Source organism: Arachis hypogaea, chromosome 11, assembly GCF_003086295.3.
Source record: "Arachis hypogaea cultivar Tifrunner chromosome 11, arahy.Tifrunner.gnm2.J5K5, whole genome shotgun sequence".
Lineage (NCBI taxonomy): Eukaryota > Viridiplantae > Streptophyta > Magnoliopsida > Fabales > Fabaceae > Arachis > Arachis hypogaea.
This window is the reverse complement of record NC_092046.1, coordinates 41,894,983-41,917,447: the sequence shown is the minus strand read 5'-3', so window position 1 is coordinate 41,917,447 and position 22,465 is coordinate 41,894,983. Positions and strand designations below refer to the sequence as shown.

The window sequence follows — 22,465 nt, the reverse complement described above, 5'->3', positions numbered from 1 at the left end:
CGAAGACTTGTACTCATGGATAAAATTTATTTATGCATATGATGATGTATAAGGATAATTAATTTTATACTTGAACCTAGACAACCTAGGGGTATAAAATATAATTCAATTAAATAATTGTCTGACAACCAGATAATTATTTGAGATTATAATTATATGAGATATAATTTAATCATATTTATTTAGAATAGGTATGAGTAACAACTTGACAACCAAGATACTCATTCATGATTCTAAATAATTTTAACTGAAATATAGATTTCTTAATTTACTTTCATATTTTAAATTTTTAAATATGTCCACCTTTTGTGTGGCATACTTGAAAGTAATCTATTAAATACAATTTGAGAATGGTATTTTTAAAAGTTTATCATTCAGATGATAATCCTACTAAAATAATATCCTCCAGTAAAATTGGTTATGAAACGGTTAAAACTTGTGAAGTATTTGTAATATTATTTTACATGGGTTGTTTTGACAATCATAAGTTTCAATTTCAAAGGCATCTTCCCACTATTCATTACTGAACATCTTGAGAAGATGTATGGTGCCCAACGTAAGAAAGTATGACTATCAAAAATTTTGTTTAAACTAGTGGGAGTATTGGACGATATATTTTGAATTAAACAACTTTAAAAGTTGAAATGCCATTAGGCAAATAGTTTTAGCGAGATTTGTTCTTGCAAATATTCTGAAGATTTATTTTATTACAAACAATTTTTAATTGGCCTTAATATGATAAAGGTTAGTGATATTTTTGAAAATGCTCAATATGAGTATTAAGGATGTGAATCAAAACTGCTCTTAAGGGTTAGTTTGACCAATAATAAAGATATCGAGTATTTTTATTATAAGAACCTAAAGTAAAATCTCTAATATACAATTGATATTTTATTGAATAGAGAATGAGATTCTCTCAATGCACAAATACTAGCTATATGTACTCTATCATGTTTAAAGAAACATAGAATTTGATTTAGCTGAGGATCCCTGTTTGTTAAATATTTGGACTACGTTTTAGAAATGTTACTAAATTAACAAATTTTTTAGTAAATCAGTTTTTTACCTATATGAGATATAGAAAGGGCATAAGCCAAAACCTCAAGAAAATTAGAGTTTGAAAATGTCTTATATGTGTTAAGAGATTGCACAATAATAGAATTGATATTAGATCTGATAAATGAGATTTATTGGTTACTTTAAAGAAATAATGAGTATTATTTTTATCACTCTTCTTAAGACAAAGTGTATGTGATAAGAGGTTGAACTCTATTTTTGTTAAGAAAAAGAAATTTCCTCTCAAAGGAAGATAAGGTGAACAAATAGAGGATATACTTTCTTTTGAAAGTATAAAAGGTTTGATTGTCAAACTAATTTTTTGAAAAGTAGCCTATTTGTATAATGATACAATTTTATAAAGATAAATCTAATGGTTACTTAGATTTTTCATAATCATGTTCAATAAGGATTGTCCTTAAAATAAAATTATGCACTATTGTAGTGGGAGATTTCATGTTTTGAAAAAATGTGATATTTATTATGCACTAGGGATATTTTGTAAAAAGGTCAAGCACATATGCTCAAGAGCTAAGGTGTTTAAGGTCAAAAGAGTTTTAATAAACACAAATGTGCATTAAAAATTATAAACATGATTGATTGACTCTAGTGCAAGTGAAAGATTATTGAGATAATAGTATACCCAAGATCCAATCTATCATGATTGGCTCTCGTGCAAGTGGGAGAATGTTGGGAATAAATTGTATGACCACAATCCAATCAATCATGTGTCAAATAATTTGTTATTGTTATTATATTAAAATCTTAATATAATAAGGTCCTTGATTAAATTTAGAGATTTATCATTGTGATAGTAATCATAATATTGAAAGATGAATCTCTTATAATTTAATCTAAATTATTCTTGATCATAGGATTATTAAAAAGGACATTATAATCCGAAAAGATCAATATATATATATAATAGTCTTCATTAGATGAAGATTAATAGATCTCTTTAATTAAATTATATATATATATATATGGTGCATATAGAGATATGACCATTGAACTGACTCAATTTGAGAATTTCTAATGGTTATAATTACCGCATATTTGTCAATAGGATATTCTCAAAATGAACATAGTAATAGAGTTCCTTTAACTTGTGACTATCATAGTAATTGACAATGTATTTATTATACTTTGATTCCGGACACCTAATACCCTAGGGTGCTAGTTGAATGGACATTTGGTATGATTTAAATACTTGTAGAATTAATGATTAGTCAATAAAGAATCCGTCAACTCTCTCGGTAAAGAGTTTGAGCCCTATGATTATAATGACCGATATGAGTAAAACCTTGGCCAAGGAGATTGAATGAATGAAGAAATGAGTTTTTTAAGTCATTCACAGTTCATTATAATAATGGTACAAGTTAAAGTTTGACAATTAAACCATACTCTAAGAGTTAACCAAGAGCTAAAAAGATGGAAGGAATTATACTTTGTTCTTCTCAAGTTCTTAGTAAAAATATATTACTTCATACTATCGGGTCGTTAAGGAGTGTTGCTACACTACAAGAAAAATAATTTTTAGCGGCCATTTATTTTGCTTTTAGCGGCAATAAAAATAGCCACTAATACATTTACTGGCAATTAGACATTAGCCGCCTTATGCTTTGTCACTAAACGTTTTAGCGGGAATTATAACCTTTGCTGGTAAAGACCTTTTTAATGGTCACAAAAAGTATATAACTTTTAGCGGATATTTTCTTGGCAATCTATATGGCCACCAAAAGTAATTCTAAAATTGTAATGTTATTTACTTTTAGCGGCCATTACTATTGCCACCAAAAGTTATTCTTGAAGCATTCCCTGTTTTCAGAGAAGGTACAAGATTCGGGGAACTCCGCTTAAAGGTAGGGATGAAATTCAACACGAAGTTGGATTTTAAGGAGGTTGTGAGGGAGTACTCCATACAGGAAGGTAGAAGAGTTTGGTTCAAGAAAAATGATAACGTAAGGTGTCGGAATTTATGTAAAGGTGAGGAATGTCCTTGGGTTATCTATACCTCTAAGGATAGTAAGGGTGTTTGCTGGCAAGTTAAAACCTTTAATGATGATCATACCTGCTCAAGGGAGACAAAAAATAGATAGCTAATAGAGGGTGGGTAGCAAGCAAGTTGGTAAAAAAGCTTAGAAAATTTTCAAATCTGAAGAACTCTGAAGCTTTAACATACTTCAAAAGCAAATGTGACTTGGACTTGAACAAGTCTTCTTTAACAAGAGCATTTGGAGATGCAAGGCATATTGTGTATGGTGATGCTATTGTACAATACAGGATGGTGAGCGACTATGGTAAGACTCTGCTGAAGTACAACCTTGGTTCAACTGTGCGCATTTCAACAATTCCTCATCCCAATTCCGAAGAAGAGCCCACTTTTGACAAGATGTATATTTATCTGGTTGGATGCAAAAATAGGTTTAGTGCGGGCTGCAAACCTCTAATAGGGCTTGATGGAGCATTTTTGAAAACAAGATTTGGTGGACAAATCTTGGCAGCTATTGGACAAGACGCCAATAATCATATCTATGTAATTGCATATGCCATTGTCTCAGTGGAGAACACGGAGAACTGGAGGTGGTTCCTTAAGTTGCTGCATGAGGACCTAGGGAGTTACAAAGAACATGGATGGTGTTTCATTTCGGACATGCAAAAGGTAACGATAATTGTTATTTAATGGTTCTTGTATTTCAATAAGTGTTGTATTTCAGTAGTTGTTGTATTTCAATAGTATTTGTTGCTTGCATGGGTCTGTTTCAATGGTTGCCGTTGCTTGTATGGTTCTCCTTGCAATATGTTTCTTGCATGGGTCTGTTTCAATAACTGGTGTGTTTCAATTTTTGTTGTTGCCTGTATTGGTAGGATGAGATAGGAGTACTATTTAATAAGTCATGGGGATGAATTTGCTGTCACTTATACATGTGCAGGGACTTATTTTATGTCACTTATGTAAGGTTGGGGACTATTTTGGGTCGCAATATTGTAAGTTACTAATCTTAGTGATTTTGTGCATGGGCTAATTACAACTGTCCAGGAGATCATGCCTGATGTCCACCACAGATTTTGTGTATGGCACTTGTGGAGAAACTTCAATAAACAGTGGAAATACAACGAACTTAGAGGATTACTGTGGAAGTGTGCAAGATCTACTACCACTACTACATAATTGATTTTTACTAACATTTAAAAAATGTTACCAAATCATATTAAAATGTTAGCTATGTATATTAGTAACATTTTAACAAATGTTAAATATACCCTATGTTACTAAAGAGTTTTACTAATATTTTTCTAAAGATTTAATAATATTTAATAAAAATGTTACAATAGATCTTCTATAGTAATATTATGAGAAATGTTACAATAGATCTTTCTTAGTAACACTTAAAGAAATGTTACAATAGATATATTTTGTAACACTTAGAAAAATGTTACCATAGATATTTTTTATAACACTTAAAAAATATTACAATAGATATTTTTTGTAACACTTCAAAAAATGTTACCATAGATATTTTTTGTAACACTTAAAAAATGTTACAAAAGATCTTTAGTAACATTTTTTTACTTATATTATACTATTTTTTATTTTTTATTTTATATTATACATAATATAAATATACTAAAATTAATTACTACAACATGAAATATTTCATTAAATTCACAAATTCACAAAAAAAAATTTATAGCCTCTTTCATTAATCAATAATCATTGTACAAATTTGCTTCGTGATGCAAATAAAATGGAAAAAAAATACTTATAACACTTAAACTCTATAAACATTCCATATAAAAAAGAAAAGAAAAAGTGATACTATCTACATAAAAAACTTAGTCTTTATACTAATCCTAGAAAAATGTATTTATCTGCTTGACTAGCTCATCACTGCGACAACTTATTACCATTCCCTTAAACCAGTCAACCAAGTTCATCTGATGCACATCAAACAAAAAAGCAATAAGAACTCATATAGTGGGCAGAAATAAAACCTGAAGAAAAATAATCATGGAATCACCTCTGCAGGTGGTCCAAAATCCCAAGTAAAGTTTCAACTTTTCAACCATTCACCTCTAATAAAATAAAAGTAAAAAATAAAATTGGTTATTAACATGATCTTCCTGACCTAACTGATAGCTATCTACAAGCTACAACAAGAAATTTGTTTTCGTTAGTTGCTTAGGCAGTGTAATCGGAACCATTGATCATTTCTAATATTTAGATCTTTTAGTTGAGAAAAAGTAATATATTGCCCTTTTCTAATTCTTACATAGTTTTTCATCAGTTGTTGCATCCTACTATTTTTTGTCCCCATTCTTACTTATTACCCGTCTAGCCTAACAGCTACATATCCTATACAAGCAGGACGAATATTCGAAAGTTAATATCTCAATGCAACTGGCAAATAAGTAGGTCTTGGACATACTAAAAAACCATAGTCAAGTAACACTGTAAAATTACAAACAGGAGAAAAGTTTCAGGCTTTTCAACTTTTAATCAGTATAGCAATGAAGAATCTCATTGATTTATCCTAATATTCTTACCTTATCCAAACAGTTCCCATATAATTGTTCAAAAGCCATAAATTCTGAAGTTTGAGAGGAAATACCACCAATTTCTGCAGAACAAATTTCTGCAAGGCCATAAAAATAAAAGGGAATTAAGAGAGGTACAGAAATCAATAGCCAACTCAAATGAATGTATCACTTTATTGGTTGGCTTCGAACCGGTGAGTTACTCATGAGCAACTAACACATTCTTTTCTTATTAAAGAAAAATCAAGACAAGTGGATATTATTTGACATTTATGGCTTCAAAATTTGATAATGCAAGTAATATGCTGAACATGTAGACTCATAAAATAAAGACATTGTATGATGACCATTCAAAATAATATACTGTGGGGAAAATGAGGTCTTTAAAAGAAAAGAAAAGAAAAAGAAACTCTCACATCAATTGAATAAGCAGTTCCAAGCACAAAACTGATGAAAAGAGCCCAAAACAATGGCCATGAACCTACAATCCAACCAAGCCAAAAATTCTATAAAAGAGAACAAAACGGTAAGCCTCTTTCCACCATTTCAGTAAAGCTTGTCTTGGAAATAGTATTGAATCTATATGGTACCAGAAATGAAAATGATGCAACAATTGTGACACCAGTTCCAACGGAATATTCACCAGATGCCAATGGAAGATATGGCTTGTTTATCTGCAATAAGATATACAGATCAATAATAAGACAAGGCACATGGAATTTCTCTGGAAAAGTTTGACAGCTATAAAAAGTTGTGTGTTGTTATAACTTATAACCACATCAAAGTTACAATAATATCTAAACCAGAATATGGCGGTCAAAATCATATTAACTATTCCGTGCTCAAGTTGCAAGAACACCTGTTCACACCCAATATATAGGCTTTTGACTATCCTACTTTGGTGAGTTAACTGATAAATCACATAGCAATTCTACTTGAATAATTCAAAAGCCAAGTACAAAAGAAAAGCATTTATTAGTCATCGAGATTTTTATATCTATTAGCAAGATCCATACCTTGTCTATTTCAATATCCGACAATTGATTCAATCCAACAATATAAATATTCATAAACAAGGCAGCTACCATAGCCTGAAACGAAGAAAACTCTAAAATGCATTACTAGACTAGAAGGACATAACAGAAACTTTTAGCCATTTAAGAGAAACAACACACTTCAGTGGCTCACCTCCAACACACCAGTAAAAAATAGAGGAGATATGTCTGATGATTTCTGCACTGCTAGGAGAGACAATGTCTTGGCTTGAGACAGCTGGGTAAGGCATGGCTGAAAGGAGAATCCCAAAGTTGCTCATGGTACTGGTACTTGCTTGACTCCTGCAACTGTAGCAAACAATGAAAAGAATAAAAACACATGCTAAAGCTTGAACTGTTAATCATCATTGCTAGAATGAACAAGACATCCTTACATCACGCATCAGAAAAATGAACCGTCAATCTTAAGACATTTTGAACTCAAAATAGATGCAGCTCCAAAGCGACCAACAGCTCAAGACATCCTTGTGTCTTTGATAGTCACACAGATGCAGCTCCAAATTGCAAATGATATGAGTTTATTATTATTTCACCCAAAAACAAATATTATTCTTAAACACAACCAATTAACTAAGAAGAGTGGCCTGCTTTCCTAAAATTCTTTTAGCACGAGATTACAAACAATCAGCTCAGTAAGTTTTAGTAAGAACAAAAAGAAAATTTCATCTAGCTGCCATGCAAATCAAAACCAGCTCGAGTATTTTTTAGTGCTTCTTTCAGTGATCTAAATTTCTGAGATATCAGAGAATTTTAGATTTCATACCTGACAGATGAGTTTCAACTCGTGGAGAAGCTCCTGTGAAAATTCTGTGTGATCCCTTAACGGCATACTAGGTGCTACCTTTGCCCCCAAAGCTAACAAATATAACATTCAGTACAAGAAATTGTATGTCATTGTCAACCAATTATTTACTTGGTTCATCAGATGCTAATCTATACACTAATGTGAAACATAATAAACTGTGCCATAAATGATGAGTATAAAGGCAAATAATAATGTAACTTTTCTCCTATAAAATGCTTGAATCAATTTATGCTCATCACTAATACAAAGGAGCCTATTCAAGCACTTCACTAATTTATGCCTATACTTGTTAATTACATTATCTAATGCAAATAATATGTGAAATCTGAAAATTAAAATTTAAAAGATAAAAAAATAATTTTTGCACCCTAACTGCAAAAAATATAACAAAAAAAACAAATAAAACATTTTCCATAAATTATGAACTGAGACTAAATTGAAAAAATAATAGAAACATAACACTAAATCTAGAAAAAGAAAAGGAAAAAACCATATTGAAAAAGGACTTTTCATGAGAGGACCAAGGGAAGTGCTAAACAATAACCCTTGAGTTATTATTCTTGTAAGAACTAAGAAGTGGTAGCACTAGCTGCATTCCTTTAGAAGCAAAAGAAAATTGACATTAAATAGCGTTTGTAAGATTCTAACTGATTTTCCTTGCTATATAGTCCTTGGGAATTCAACCATTTGGAGATGTAATCATGACACTTGAGTTGTAACTAAGCATCATAAATAAATATAGATATAGTAGTCTTAACACCCATTAATTTCACTACTTAGATACACTTTCTAGTGGGAGTGGATTCTCTCCAGTGGAAAAAAAATTGGATGGTATTCAGTAGAAAATCTCATTCTTCATTGTTCTCTCTCTTTCATTTATTTATGGTCTCACTTGTAGAATTAAAGGTGAGAGATCACATTTTATTCTCTCCAGTGACAAAAAAAATAGAAAAGATCCATTTCCCTTTCTAGTTTGTGTTCTTGGTACTGAAAAGTCACACCACCTATCTCCATGTCTTCTTCTTCTAAGTGGCGTGGCAAGGCTATAATCCATGTCCACTTCTCAGCTATTATCTTCAAGAAAATTGATCTTCAGACTCTAGTAATAAGCATTATTTATCTTCATTAGATATTCTATATTTTGAGCATGTTTAATTAAGTTTAATTTGATTAATTACACAGAAAATATCACGTAAATTTACAAGGAGATATTTCAGAAACAAGTATAGAAATGAACATTCCTTAATTGAACTCATAATTGCTACCACATTATCCAAATATTAAAACGACAATAATCATATTAGTAATGTGCAGGATTTCAGCTCAATGTAAGTGCATGTTTGAGCGCCATTATTTTATTAAAAAAAAGATCTTCTTTCAATGAAAAAAGATCTTTTTTTATTTTTTAATGTGTTTGGCAAATTTCTAGTAGTAAAAGTAAAAGCACTAGTAAAATAAAAAAAAAAGATCTTTTTTGAGAAGCTGTAATTTACATCTTTTTTAAAAGATTTTTTTTTTCTTAAAAAAAGATATTTTTCATGTAATAAATGAACAAAAAAGTACTTTTATATTGTTATACCCAAACATAATTAATAGATAAAAATACCTTTTTACATGAGATATCCAAACATAAAATTACTTTTACTTCTCTATAAAATCTTTTAAAAAAAGATAACTCGAAAAAAGATCTTTTTTTAAAAGCTCACCCAAACAATCCCTAAAGCAAAGAACAGAATAATTAAAACCTAAACTCAAATAAACAACTTAATTAAAACCTAAATTCAAAACCTAACTACTAAATAACTAATTAAAAACCTAAATTAACTAATAATTATACATCAAAATTAATTACAGATTAATTATCAAGTAAAGATTAAAGAGGATTGAAGGAGCAAGAAGATAAGGGATGAGCAAACGATGGAACCGGCGAGAAGATGACTACGCAGGGAGAATATGATGGCGCAGGCGAGAAGAAGACGGCGCAATGACAGTGCAGGCAATGAGAGGATGAACCAGAGGCGAGAAATTACTATGCATGATTCAGATCTGAATCGAAATCAGCAATAGATAAGAAATTGAAGAACTGAGTGAATAGAAAAAAGTTAAAGAAGAGAGCACATGCTTACCAAAATTGAGAGGAGAATCCGAATCTGGAGAATGCTCAGATTGCGATTGAGATCGAGGAAGAAGATGAAGTGTAGAGGAAGGAGATGCGATGGAACTTGGGAGTGGTTTTGTCGGTGGTTGTGAACTGTAAAGAAAAGAACGCGAAAGAGATTAAAAAATAATGCTTTAGTGTAATTTTTACTTCTTTACACATTTGGTAACATTTACATCTAATTTTTCTTCTTTCTTTTAAAAAAAATATTTTTTTAACATTTATTCTACAAATGTTACTAAAAGTATAATTTTACTAGTATAGCTAACATTTTAAAAAATGTTAGATAAAAAGTGTTAGTAAATATCTAAATTCTAGTAGTGTACTCAAGAGGGATTGTTAAAAGAATGATGAAAATTCAAAGAGCTAACAAGGAAGCATGGGAATACATTTCCAAATGGCAAAGAGATGCATGGAGTTGGGCCTTCTTTAGCAACAAACCAAAATGTGACAACATATGTAATAATGCTTGTGAAGCCTTCAATGCCAGAATCAAGGAAGCAAGAGCCAAACTGATTATCACACTACTCGAGGAAGTTAGAATGTATATCATGAGGACAATTGCTCAGAACAAGCTGAAATTCAAGAACCATGTTGGCTTACTAACCCCCTGTTCAACGTAGCCTCTTGAAAAAGATTAGGAATGAATCAAAGAATTAGGTGCCAATGTGGTCCGGAGATGCAAACTATGAATAATTCGAGGCCCGTGGTTAGCCAACCAATATGGCAATGGACTTGGGAAAGAGAATATGCACATGTAAATTTTGGCAACTGAATGGTAATAATTTATAATTTAATTGTGGTTGTTATTTTTATATTGTAATTGTGATTACTGTTATACTTTAGTTGTGGTACTAATTTTTAATTGTGATTACTGTTCATATAGTAAATGTGATTACTATTATACTTTAGTTGTTGTTGTTGTACTTATTCTGATATTGTAATTGTGGTTCCTTAAGTCATTGTGGATTGCATGCTGAAATTGGTTCCTTAATTTTTTGGGTGCATTTTATTGATTTGAAACAAGGATGCCCTATGTCCATGCTTGTGTTGCATTGGCTAGGACAGGCAAATAGCATGAAAATTTGTCATAAATGGTTGACAATTGATGCATATAATGATACATATGCATTTCATATCAATCCTATTCCTAGTCAGAAATTATGGGAGAAGTCGATCTACAACAAACCACAAGCACTCAAGTTTAAGATGCTAGGAGCACCCAAGAAGAAACGAAGAAAGGATGCTGATAAAGGCCCAGTTGGAGGCAAGAAGCAGAAGATCGCCAAGATGAAGAGGGTTCTTGCCGTCATTGTGGTGGTAAGGGTCACGACAAGAGGAATTGAGCCAAGAAGAAGGCTGACGATGAGGCTGTAGCTGTTGCAGTTGCTGCTGCATCTGGTGAAGCTAATACAGGTACTCAGCAACAACCTCCACCTGCTGCAACTGAAGTACAAGATGAAGGCAATGCTACTTAGATTGAGCTTGGCATGAGTCAACCCAATGTGTCAAAAAATAAAAATGAAGACTCTCAGCAAGTACTTCAATTATTGTTCTCTGTTATTATTGCTTTATATATTTATTTTCATCTCATTAAACATTGTCCTACAGGTTACAACAGCTGTTGTGCAACCCAAATGTTTCAAATGCTCCTCCACCACCCACTGTTCCAATTTCAAATACTCCACCACCACCAATTGCTCGTATCGATCCAATGGTTGGTGCATCTGCAGCTACAACTTCAAGGTTGCGTAACATCCTGCGTTTTGTACCAACTCCGGGGTTCAAACCACCAAGAAATGAACATTTAGCTATTTTCTATTGAGACATTTTGGTTTTAAACATTGAACTCTATAGTTTCTGAGTTTCATATGTCAGGGTGTATGTGTTTTGGTTTGAGTTAAATACTCTGTTATTTTTTTATGATGTCTAGTTTGATACAGACAAATTTGAAAACAATTAACATAAGCTGCATATTATCATCGAATGCTTAAAATCTTATTATTGTTCCTTAGCTTCATATTCCTTCATTTCTAAATTATAATTAGCAACAACAATAATAAAATAGAACATTGTGTTATCATTTCTATTCATTTGTTCATAGGATACAACAATCACAACTTTTTTGTTACACAATATTCAAATGACCTTCACTACTTCCATGCTACACAAACAACAATCACAATTACTAACAGAACAATAACCAACAACACAGAAAATGCTAGTTTTAGAGCCCTAACTTCAAACTCCAAGCTTCCAATCTTCCAAGCAAATTTCATTCTCCACTCTTCTATTTCAAATCCAAGATTATCTCTGTCATTTACTTCTTCATCTTAACAAAAATCACTTACATTGTAGTTAGACAACTATAAAATGGTCTCCTTAGATTCGCCTCTGTTCCTGACCATTTGAGGACAGGTCTGCTATCACACCCACACCTATCTGGAAGTCGTTCATGACTATTTCTAGTGGTTCTCCTCCCTCAGCTTCTCTCGAATTGTAGGTTACTGGAGCTACTAACTTGGTTGCTACCTCCACCCGTCATAACCCATTCAAACCACGCTCAACAATGACAAAGAAGATAAAAGAGAGCAGAGAAGAAAGAGTGGTTTCTAATAATAAATTTGGAATTAGGGTTATATACCACTTCATAGACTAAATTGAGTTAAATAACGATAACAGTCACGTCAAATAGACGTTATCTATCCAATGCGGCGCCTCTCCACACGTCATCACGCCATTTAATAAATATTAAATTGTGGTTCTTGTGTACCCAAGAAAATAAAACATGTTTTCCTGTTAGTTATATAGTAGAAAATTAAACCATCAGATTGGAACCACAAAGCAAAGTCCTACTGCATGGGTAAAGAGACACTTGTGTATGAACATAATTTCTCTGTGAATAAAGTAATTAGCATCCCGACTTGAAGGTTGCGTCTATAATTTAAATTAATTAATAGCAATGTAACATGGCATAGATATGCAAGTTTAAAATTATTCAAGACCCTTGAGATACCTAGACCTATATATATTTCAAATATGCCAGAAAAATTTTGCCTAATTTATGATAGATAACCCGGCTGGCAAATTAGCTACAAATAATTGATTAAATTAAAGGTTTTGTTGATTGAACAGTTGTTCCATCTCCGAGTCCGGTTCCCAAATTACTTACACCATCCAATTGGTATAGCTCTGCTGCTTTGGATGCCTGATTCTCCGGTTTGTTCTCCTGCAACATCTTAACAAATTATAGCCATGTATCAGTACACAGTTCACAACATATACGTGCAATGGACTACTCATCAAGTTTAAGTTGTGGTTTCTAACATCATCCTAGCTCCCATCTTACTTGCATAACAATTTTAAGTCAACAACGTTTCTACCTGCAATAACTCGGTCATTTTGCCAGTCTTGGTAAAGTCAGAAGGTTGGGGAGCAGATGCGGAATTTTTCTGAGGATGAGATTGTACAGCTTGTAGAGGCTTAATTAAAACGGGTTGATTCATGTCATTGACTTTTTCTTCTTGTCTACAGCTTGGTTCCTTCAGTTGCGTCTTGTCACCTGACTTACTGTTGTCAGTGTCAATATCCATGGCATCTGATGGACTTTCGATCCTCTTGACAACCTCAGTGACCAACTGCTCAAAGGGTGCGTTAGGCACACTCATTGATTTCAGTTCTTCATTTGGCAGATTAGAAGACTGATGGTGTGGAACGGCTTCATATTGCATGCTGCTCGACAAGATGTTCTGGCCAGTTTGAGAGGTAAGTGCTTGATTTCCATCTGCTGCTGGAATTTCTTTGGTAACACGTGCTCCATTTCCTACAGAAACTTGGGCCATAACTTGAGACGGTGGAGTTGAAACTGGCAACCCATTTGAAAAATTGGCAGGTTGGAGTAAAGCAGGGACTATATTATGACCGGATATTTGAGTAGTAGTTTGACCTGCCACAGTAGGGACACTCTTTCCTACGGTGACAACCGAATTACTAGAACCAGTTGCCGGTCTAGGTACAAGAGGGAGTGACGGTGACCCATTCATTGCATGAATTTCATTTCTATTAATGTTTGCATGCTGTTCATTCCTTTCCTTTGGGAGAAGATTCTGAAACTGAGCAGTTCCAGAAGGGATGGGAACCTCATCTCTTCGGATCATTGGAACACCTGGAGCAACATCATTTTCAGAAGAGATAGGAACGTATCGTCCAGGCTTGAAGACTAGTCCCCTCAAAGTAGTATCAGAATCACCAACTCTTACACTGAGCAGATATCCAGCATCAAATACTGCCTCAATTACACCGGAAACTGCCTGGCCAATCATGGCATCATTTTCTTGATTCCTTTGAAAGTGTTGATTTCCCTTAGCCCCTTGATATCCAGGATGTACTACCGCTGGCTCACCACTGACAGAATTCAGCTTTTGCCTGTAACTATGTGAAATATAGGAACCGTCTTCTGAATCTGGTCGTGGGTACTTCCTTGGACGACCACGTTTGCGCTTCAAAGGCACATCGCCAGAACCATCTGGAGTGTTATTTTGGTTTTGCTGGTCCATATTATTATTTCTGCAACTCCAAGGTCTAATTACAAGAGAGACAGAGAGACAGAGAGAGAAAGAGGGGGGGGGGGGGGGGGGGGGGGGAGATCAATAATCTTCTTGAGTGGATTAGGTATGCTTGGATTAGCTTATGCTAAAAACAGCTTGCAAGCAAAATATCTGAGGTTCACAAGAGTGACAACAAAAAGTGATTACAAATGCAAAATTCACAAACAAAAATATAAATATGTACTACAGCCAGCAGATAGGAACATAATTTTCTAAAACTATAAACAAAATTTATGTACTCTCTACTAGGATAATGATAAACCCGCCTCAAGGTAACAAGAGCTAACTTATTGCCTAGTGTTACCAAAAACAATATTGGTAGCATAAAGAGTATCATGGCTATTTGAGATGGTGTAAATGATTTGGTACTGTATATCAGCACACAATCTATCGTATAATATACCATTTTCCACATTCTACCTCACTATAAACAAAACTAGTTAATATTTTCCAATTTAATAAAGTTTGCAGCACACAAACAAATTGTTACCAATTTGAGAGATCTACACTAAGCTTGTTGCCACAAAGAATAGAAAAAGATTAGTGATACACATATGTACATGTTTCATATTTTTCATCTAGGCTTGCTTGGGAGAGTTTCAACCATCAGGAAAAATCATGTTTGTTTAATCATCTAGCTGATAGGAATTGAAAGAAAGAACAAAATAAACCATACGAGATGAAATGCATAACAAAAGTTTGACTAAAAACTAACTAAAATTTCAAAACAAGTGAAAGAAAGAAGTAAATGAAAACAAGTATCATAATTGGATGCAGGGAAAATAAACAGATATAATGAAGTATGCACAGCATAAAGAGTAAGTCTTAATATAAGAAACGTATAAATGACAAGAAATAATATAAAATACTAGAGGAATAAACCAGAGAATATAACATCATTAAGAATAGTTTGGATATTAAGCATTTGAGTATTTGACATAAATGGCTTGGCTAAAGACATGGCATTATTTAATCCATTTAGCCAACCCCACTTAACACTAGGAAAGAACTCACTCTTAGTCCATATTGTATGCAATCCATCCAAATTGTCATTGGTGGCAATGTTTAACAGAATATGCATTCAACCAATATGCAAAAAAGGATTAAAGACCAATCTTTTTAGAACTTTATAAGAAAATTATCATAGGACTCATTAATTAGTTGCGGGAGTTATGTTCATTAAGCAAATGTAGTAGGGATTAACTAGTTGTATTTGATTACTTTGAGCGTTTCTCTCGGAGATATTGTGGAGCTTCTAACACTTCCACTACCATTGGATATCCCACTTGTATTTTCCCCAATTTGTAGGGTTCCCAACAAAGTGCTAATGATTTCCCAATTAAACACATTTCTGGTATTTTATTAGTACCAGTTCAAACATATGTAACTGTAATCCATTGATGATTTAAAACATTCAATAAACATATACATATAATCTCAGTTCAGTCTCACTAGCAATACTTCATTTGCATTTTGAAACATAGAAACTCCATGTCACCTACTCAGCCCAAAGTATTCATTGCTGACAGTTTCTGAGCTCGATAGCCAAAATTCATTTATCATAATGCAGAAAACTGAAACTTTCAAAAGTTTGACATAGCCAAAGAAGTTATAGAAATATTTTAGTTTCTGCACAATAGCATTGTATTAACAAAAGATATGAAACCATGATTTTTTTTTTTTTAATGCATGCAAGCATGGCCATCCATGATTTTTTTTAATGCATGTAAGCATGGCCATTCAAATCTGAACCGGAGAAAGGAGGACTAAGAAAACGTGTCTTGATGAGGCTTTAGCAGCTGTTGGAGCAACTTTCCGTTTGAGAAAATGAAGTTTTGTACTAACTCTGACAGGTATATCAACATAATTATGAGCCAATATATAGGGAGGAAATAAGGGGTTTTCTATAGATGGAAGAGAGCAGCTCATAAAGGAATAGATTAAAAAGGAATGGAATAGAGTAGTATGGATCATGTCATCGTGTCAAATGAATTGTAAGTTTAATGAGTAAGGAAAAAGGGGATAATGACATTGCCTCCTTCCCATTCAAAAGGACTTTGAGTGGCAAGGGATGGAAACACCCTCTTTTTTAATCAATCTCAAATGCATTCTTAGAAAACTAGTCATTCACTTCCTTAATCGTTTCCCTCTATTGCATTCAAAGCCAGTAAACTACAACTAGTCAAGTACTCATTTGAGGGAACAAAATTTGACAGTATATTCAACACAGAGACACCAAAGCACCAAGAAAGAACAGAAAGGGCTACTCTACAGTCTACAGAATAGTAAATTAAATTGTACAGAAAAAGTGTTTCTAGCTATTGGACCTCTTTCAACGCTGGTAATATTGGCAGCTACACAAGCACGTGCAACAATTACCATCACTCAAGTCGGTTACAAAATAATAATAACAATTCAAGATAAGCATGATTCATGACCTAACAGTATAGTTATCAGAATCGAACCAGTAATCAAACCGGTCAGATTACTGAATTACTGGTTCAACCAGTAAATCATTAATTGAACCGATTAATTCGGTCCCACGTAAATAAAAAATATAAAATAGTCAAAAACTTAAAATTAAAATTTGAAATACATATTATCACTAACATTTTTACAACAATTGTCTCAATTTCTAAAAATAACTAATTTAGACTTGTTTATAACACTTCCCATAAAAGACAATTATAACTAGAACTTTCAAAAGCATATGATCATAAGTCCTTCATGCACAGAAAATGAACTAATTTCACCAAATCATTATTTGTCAAAGTCGTCTGCTGCAGATAAAGGGGATAGAAGAAAGCAATAGAGTTTCAAAAGTTTGAACCTTTAGTCCTTTAGACGAAAAGCTTAGAACCTGAGAAGTGCCAAATACTCCTAGTTTAAACCCTGCAAACAAAACCAAATCATCACAGATTATTCAACAGAATAAACATGAGCAGAACAATATAAATTCACAGAACAATTAACAAAACAGCACCAACAATATAAAAACAGCAGCTCAATTCACCATAATGATATTAAAACAGCAACAAATCAACCCTAAACCCCGATAATGAGAGAGAGAGAGAGAAAAAAAAAAGCATCAATCAATCACTAAACCTACATATATTACCCTGTAAAAACAAAATTTGAATAATCTGCCAAGAATCAACAAATTATAATCAAGAATCAACTGAATCAGTTAATCAACATCAGTTAATCAATTAATCAGTTAGACAAATTATAATCCAGTAACTGAATAACTTAAAAAAATTTAAAAGCTTACCTGATGATGTGAAGGCAAAACGCGGGCAGAGAATCGGGAGACCAAGCACGGCGAAGCAGAGACTGGCAAGGGGAGGCAGCAGCGCCGGCAGGCCCAGCCGGATGAGGATGCGACGACGACGACGAGAGACGCACACGAGCAACGAGACGCAGTGAAGGTGCAGGAGCTGGCGGACGCAGTGAAGACGCAGGGACGACGCGACGTGGACGGAGGTACAGACGACGCGTCAGCAGTGAAGGCGCAGGAGCTGGCGAACGCAGAGGAACCGGCGACGAGAGGCGACCGTGCGGTGTCGGCGACAGCGACTCTGTCAGAGGGAGAGGGTTGAGGCGCCACGTTGAGCTCCTCTGCGTTTGGCCCGTTTCAGATCTGTTTCAGAGTGAGAGAGCGAGGGAGTGGGTTGGGGATGGGATCCTTCGCTGGATTAGGGTTTTGTTTTTTTTAAGTTGAACCAGTCCGGGTTTCTCAAATCAGCCGGTTCATCGGTTTTTATTAAAGCCATGTGGAGCCAAATCAGTTTTCACCTGTTCTTTTTTTATTCGGTTCAATGTTTTCTCCGGACTAATCCCATGGTCCATTATTCACTAATTTTCTAGTCCAACTGACCAGGTCTATCCGATTTTGACAATTACGCCTGTCCAAAAAGGCAGTGAAGTCATAGTTTTTATTTTAATTCGTTAATCTAGTTCAAAATCGTAATTCGTTGAATCGTAAAATAGAACGTAAAGTAAAATACAAAAATTATGAAAAATTTGATAGCAAAAATAAATTTCACAAATATTCCATGCTATATTTTTTTCATCTTCTCTAAATATTCCATGCTTCCATCCTACATCAGTTGTACTTCCAAGAACATTCTTAACAATTTTTCTTTTATTAGCAATTACAAAGTACTTTTTAATTGAGAAATTAGATTGTTAGTCAGATTTTCAATTGCATTAGCTTGATTCGCTACCATTTCTATTAACAAAATAGAGCATTCAATTAAAAGAAATTTAACAAAAAAATTCAATAAAGAATTTTAACTAATCCAGAACAAAATAGAACAAAGCAAATTCTTTTTTAAAAGATTCAATTATTTATTTCAGTTCAGTTCAACTCATAATTCATCAAGTCTTAGTATTAGCAATATTATACATACAACAGAAAAAATAATAGAATAAAAGAGTAACAATTTATAAATTCATAGCATGTAGAGCAATATTCACACACTGCCTTTTAAATTTAACACCTCATGTCTTTTTATGTGTGGATAGAAAACTCCATCATGACAGCAAAATTTCTCTTAATGGAATTTCTCTTTAGATTACTAAATTTGTCCGTGATTTTCTTACTCGTGTTTCTTCTTCTCTTAGAAACAAACAATATGTGAATTATTGGTAATTAACAATAACATAAAGGTTTTGCGTATTTTTAAAGAAATTTCTTTCTCGTATCTTGTACTAGCTAAGTCCCACTTCACATGATGCCATGTTACTTGTTTAGGGACACTTCTAGTTTCTGAATCTAAGAATTAATTTAATTTAATTTTAAAAAGGAGATTCTAAGTTATTGAATTGGAAATAAAGGACACTGTATTTAGTGGATTTAAAAAGTTCTGATCTCATAAATTTCAGTTTTAGAATACTTTAATTCATAATCGAATAGTTACTGACATATATATAAGAGGCTGTGAAGAACAATATAGTTCCCTTGTTAACTAAATTATTTTCATAGAAATTGAAAGAAGTTTATCTTAAAAAATTTTGCCATCACCAATTTGGTCCAAAACAACACTTCATCAATACGGTGACATAAAATTAACCAATTTGTAATTCACATTTGAAATGCCTTACAAAAAATTCAAGTAAAGAATGAAAGGTCACTTGTACGGTGATATGAAATATATGCTTGCAATAAACATGAACAGATAAGTTAACTTTAATTTGAAAACCTACTATAATTCGTATAAAATCATATTTTAAATTGAACAATATAATCAATCTGCAATATAATCAGTAAACCAATAATGATAGACAATAGCAATTCAACCTGCAATATAATCAATAATAAACAAGCACAATAACAGATTGAACTGACATTGAAGAGGATAAAAATTAAAAAAGTCTTAACATACTTGAACTACTAGTGAAGGGGAGGAGAACAGTAGCAGCAATCCAGACTCCAGAAATAGAGAGGTAGAGCCAGAGAACCAGAGACAAAGAGGCAGAGCCAAAGAGTCTCGCAAATTACAATCGTAAATTGACGCTCACACAGTCCAGCCACCACCAGTCTAATTCCACAACAACGGCAGCAAACCTTACGGCGAGGCTGTGACACACCGAATTGGGGATTTTGGTCGCGTGAAATTCAAATTTCAGAGGAATAGAGAGATAGAGTCAGAGAGAGTCAGAGATTGAAAGACTTGAGAAAGGTAAAATTTTGAAATTTTGGCCATGGAGATAAACTGTAAAGTGAGGAAGGTTAACAGATTAGGGAATTTACTGCTAGTCTACTAGGGCTCCTCCATCTTCCATGCTCTTCTATTCAGATTGGGCCATTGGGTTGGACTGGGCTGTAATCAGGATCAAGAAAAGAGCCTCTTCAATCTTGAACGCAACATCGAGGCAGAAATGCGATTCTGGTGGCTCTGCGTTTTTGCGCGGCGATTTCACATGATGAAGCTTGGTTCTGGACGAGAAGCAAAACCGAGATGGAGAGAGGATGCAGAAACGTGAAATCGTGCGTTTTCACGAGTTGAAACACGATTTTGACTACCTTGAATCACATGTACCCAAAAGAAAAATTCCAAGGGGGTAACCTGGATAAAGTTTTAAATTTCAATTTTTTTTTATTGAAAAAGAAAAACAATCAAATAGGATGGTCTCGTTGAATACTCAACTCAAACTCCTTCTAAGGTATTGAAAGTTCGACATGCGGAGAGTGTGATCTCATCGCTGTCTTTGCTACGGTGTTTGCATCTCTCATGATCAATCGAAAATCAACATGCCATTTCTAAGCCACGATATTGATGACTTTAAGTACTAAAGGATTTACACAATCAACAATATCATGAAAATTGGTAACAAGATTGTAAATCTCCAGACAGTCGGTTTTAAATTTCAATTTCGTTATTCCTTTGTGATATCAATTAAAAGTACATCCCAAAAAAATCTCCGATATATAAATTTTATCATAATCCAAAATTGAAAAAAAAAGTTGAGAGAAATGAAAAAATCTAATTTTTTAGCCTTCTCGATAATACAAATTTCTAAAAATATATATTAAAAAAAATTCACCTCAGAAAAATTTTCTAAAGACTGAATGTGAAACAAAAAGAGAAGAAGCCTAAAATAAATATGCATACAGATACATACATACGGGAAGAGAGAGAGAAAAAAAGAGAGATATTAGGGGAAAAAAAGAAAAATAATAACGTGATATGCGTCAAGGTTGAGAGATTCAAAGTGTTGAGATCAGATTTTGCAAAAGAAGATAAAAGAAGAGAAAAGAGGCAGAAGCTATTTAAGCGGGGAGAACAAGGTGACTGTACGCATAGTAGTCAAGGAATAGAAGAAAAAATATAGCACCTATTTTAGAAAAAACAAGAAGACTAGATTAAACGAGTTAAAAAGATGGAGTCAAGGAATAGAAGGAAAAACATAACACATAAAAATGCATATTTCTCTTTTCCAAACACTTACCTTAACAGAGACAATGTCGATCAACAGACCAGCACAACAACGACGACGATTATGCATGCCACAGTTGACTCGATTTTTTCGAGAGGAAAATCGCACGACACATCAGCTTAGATTAGCAGTATTAAAGAATAGGAGAAGAACAAGAATCTTTGTTTCTTAGTGGAAGAAAGAGGGATAGAAGTCAGCGTTTTAATGTTATGGAGAAAAATTATATCAAACACATCACATGATGTCATTTTAACCAAAACACGCACCAAATCCAATACAACGTCATTTTTGGAGTGCCAATGTAGTTGGAAGTAGTTCACCTCAACTTTTCAATGGTCAGTGATAGACAAAAACTGCCTGAAGGATTACTGAGTTCTAAATTGCAATTTCGAGAACATAATTGGATAATTATTAACTTTAGGGATCACTTTGAAGCGAAAATCTAACTTTGAAGGGATTGGAGTAGTAATTAAGGAAAAGAGTATTTATAAGAATGGTTTTTTAGGGATGATACTAATGTTAAGGAGGTGTTAACTTAGATCCTAAGTTGGGGTGGTTCTTGAAAGGAATAAGGCAAATTATTAGTCGACAATAATCTAATAAATCAGTAGCAAGGATAATTTCTGCAAGAAATTTGAATTCTCAAATCACTCTTCGTCCAAAAAGTATAAGATTAAGGTTTTATATCACAAATGAAACATGTGTCTTTATCTAGAATGTTCAAATATAAGAATTTGAAAGAATTCGAGTAGGACCTATCTTATTTTATTGCGAATCTAATCTTAGTATGTATTAGGATATGCTTCTTATGGGCCAACATGCATTTAGAAGAAGTGTTCTTAGACCAACTATTACATTGGATTTGCTAGTGAATTTTGTCATTACACGCTATGTAATACTAAATAGAAAGATAAAATTAATTAATTTGAGTTAGTTGAGTGACCAAATTTATTTATTCATTTAAAGCAAATGTTGATGATTCGAATTTCACCTTGTGTATATACTAATTTATTGGCCAACAATAAACCTTTAAATAAAATTCAGATTCGCGACAAAATTATTGACAATGAAAAGAGTTTTGAATAAAATTGAAGAGAACAAGCATTAAGTTTTGACAATCCAACAAAAAAATGTCATTGATGAGGGATCATATTTAAAAACTATAATAATATTATATGCAGGAACGGATACATGGGGGCAAGTAGAGGCCTGGTCCCCTCAGCTTTAAAAAAAAAAATAGTAATACTAGTCAGAAGCCCAACCTAACACAAATAAAACATTAAAATTTTTCTAACATTAAAAT

General features: G+C 33.2%; 2 protein-coding genes across 13 annotated transcripts; both read right to left on the bottom strand.

The window, feature by feature from the left end:
- Positions 1-4,730: 4,730 nt before the first annotated feature.
- On the bottom strand, positions 4,731-9,769 carry LOC112720753 (homogentisate phytyltransferase 1, chloroplastic). Of its 10 annotated transcripts, XM_072206764.1 has the most exons (10): positions 8,460-8,599; positions 7,414-7,505; positions 7,025-7,144; positions 6,784-6,938; positions 6,612-6,703; positions 6,186-6,269; positions 6,012-6,101; positions 5,605-5,693; positions 5,079-5,133; positions 4,731-4,995 (listed from the first exon to the last, which is right to left on the bottom strand). In XM_072206764.1, the coding sequence occupies exons 4-9, from the start codon at positions 6,908-6,910 to the stop codon at positions 5,112-5,114; spliced, it is 504 nt and encodes a 167-aa protein (XP_072062865.1). In that variant the 5' UTR covers positions 6,911-6,938; positions 7,025-7,144; positions 7,414-7,505; positions 8,460-8,599; the 3' UTR covers positions 4,731-4,995; positions 5,079-5,111. The 10 variants fall into 10 exon arrangements, 9 of the variants coding, with proteins under 9 accessions (XP_072062865.1, XP_072062868.1, XP_072062869.1 ...); XR_011867518.1 differs by lacking the exon at positions 7,025-7,144 and adding an exon at positions 9,582-9,769 and having other exon boundaries at positions 6,012-6,076; positions 7,414-9,501; XM_072206767.1 differs by lacking the exon at positions 5,079-5,133 and adding an exon at positions 9,582-9,769 and having other exon boundaries at positions 6,612-6,686; positions 7,414-9,501.
- Positions 9,770-12,504: 2,735 nt separating this feature from the next.
- On the bottom strand, positions 12,505-17,949 carry LOC112720752 (uncharacterized). Of its 3 annotated transcripts, none has more exons than XM_025771807.3 (4): positions 17,492-17,949; positions 17,051-17,112; positions 12,997-14,194; positions 12,505-12,851 (listed from the first exon to the last, which is right to left on the bottom strand). In XM_025771807.3, the coding sequence occupies exons 3-4, from the start codon at positions 14,167-14,169 to the stop codon at positions 12,720-12,722; spliced, it is 1,305 nt and encodes a 434-aa protein (XP_025627592.1). In that variant the 5' UTR covers positions 14,170-14,194; positions 17,051-17,112; positions 17,492-17,949; the 3' UTR covers positions 12,505-12,719. The 3 variants fall into 3 exon arrangements, with proteins under 3 accessions (XP_025627592.1, XP_072062872.1, XP_025627593.1); XM_072206771.1 differs by having other exon boundaries at positions 12,997-14,331; positions 17,492-17,906; XM_025771808.3 differs by having other exon boundaries at positions 12,997-14,179; positions 17,492-17,899.
- Between the last annotated feature and the right edge of the window lie 4,516 nt (positions 17,950-22,465).

Bases quoted from the DNA above. Each gene is read 5' to 3' on its own strand.
- LOC112720753 (XM_025771814.3), bottom strand. From the start codon at position 6,910: ATGAGCAACTTTGGGATTCTCCTTTCAGCCATGCCTTACCCAGCTGTC. The intron at 6,102-6,185 runs GTACCATATAGA...TCTCTTTTATAG, and splicing joins TTGCATCATTTTCATTTCTG to AATTTTTGGCTTGGTTGGAT. The intron at 5,694-6,011 runs GTGAGAGTTTCT...ATGGCCTTGCAG, and splicing joins GAACTGCTTATTCAATTGAT to AAATTTGTTCTGCAGAAATT.
- LOC112720752 (XM_025771807.3), bottom strand. From the start codon at position 14,169: ATGGACCAGCAAAACCAAAATAACACTCCAGATGGTTCTGGCGATGTG. The intron at 12,852-12,996 runs GTAGAAACGTTG...TAATTTGTTAAG, and splicing joins AAATGACCGAGTTATTGCAG to ATGTTGCAGGAGAACAAACC.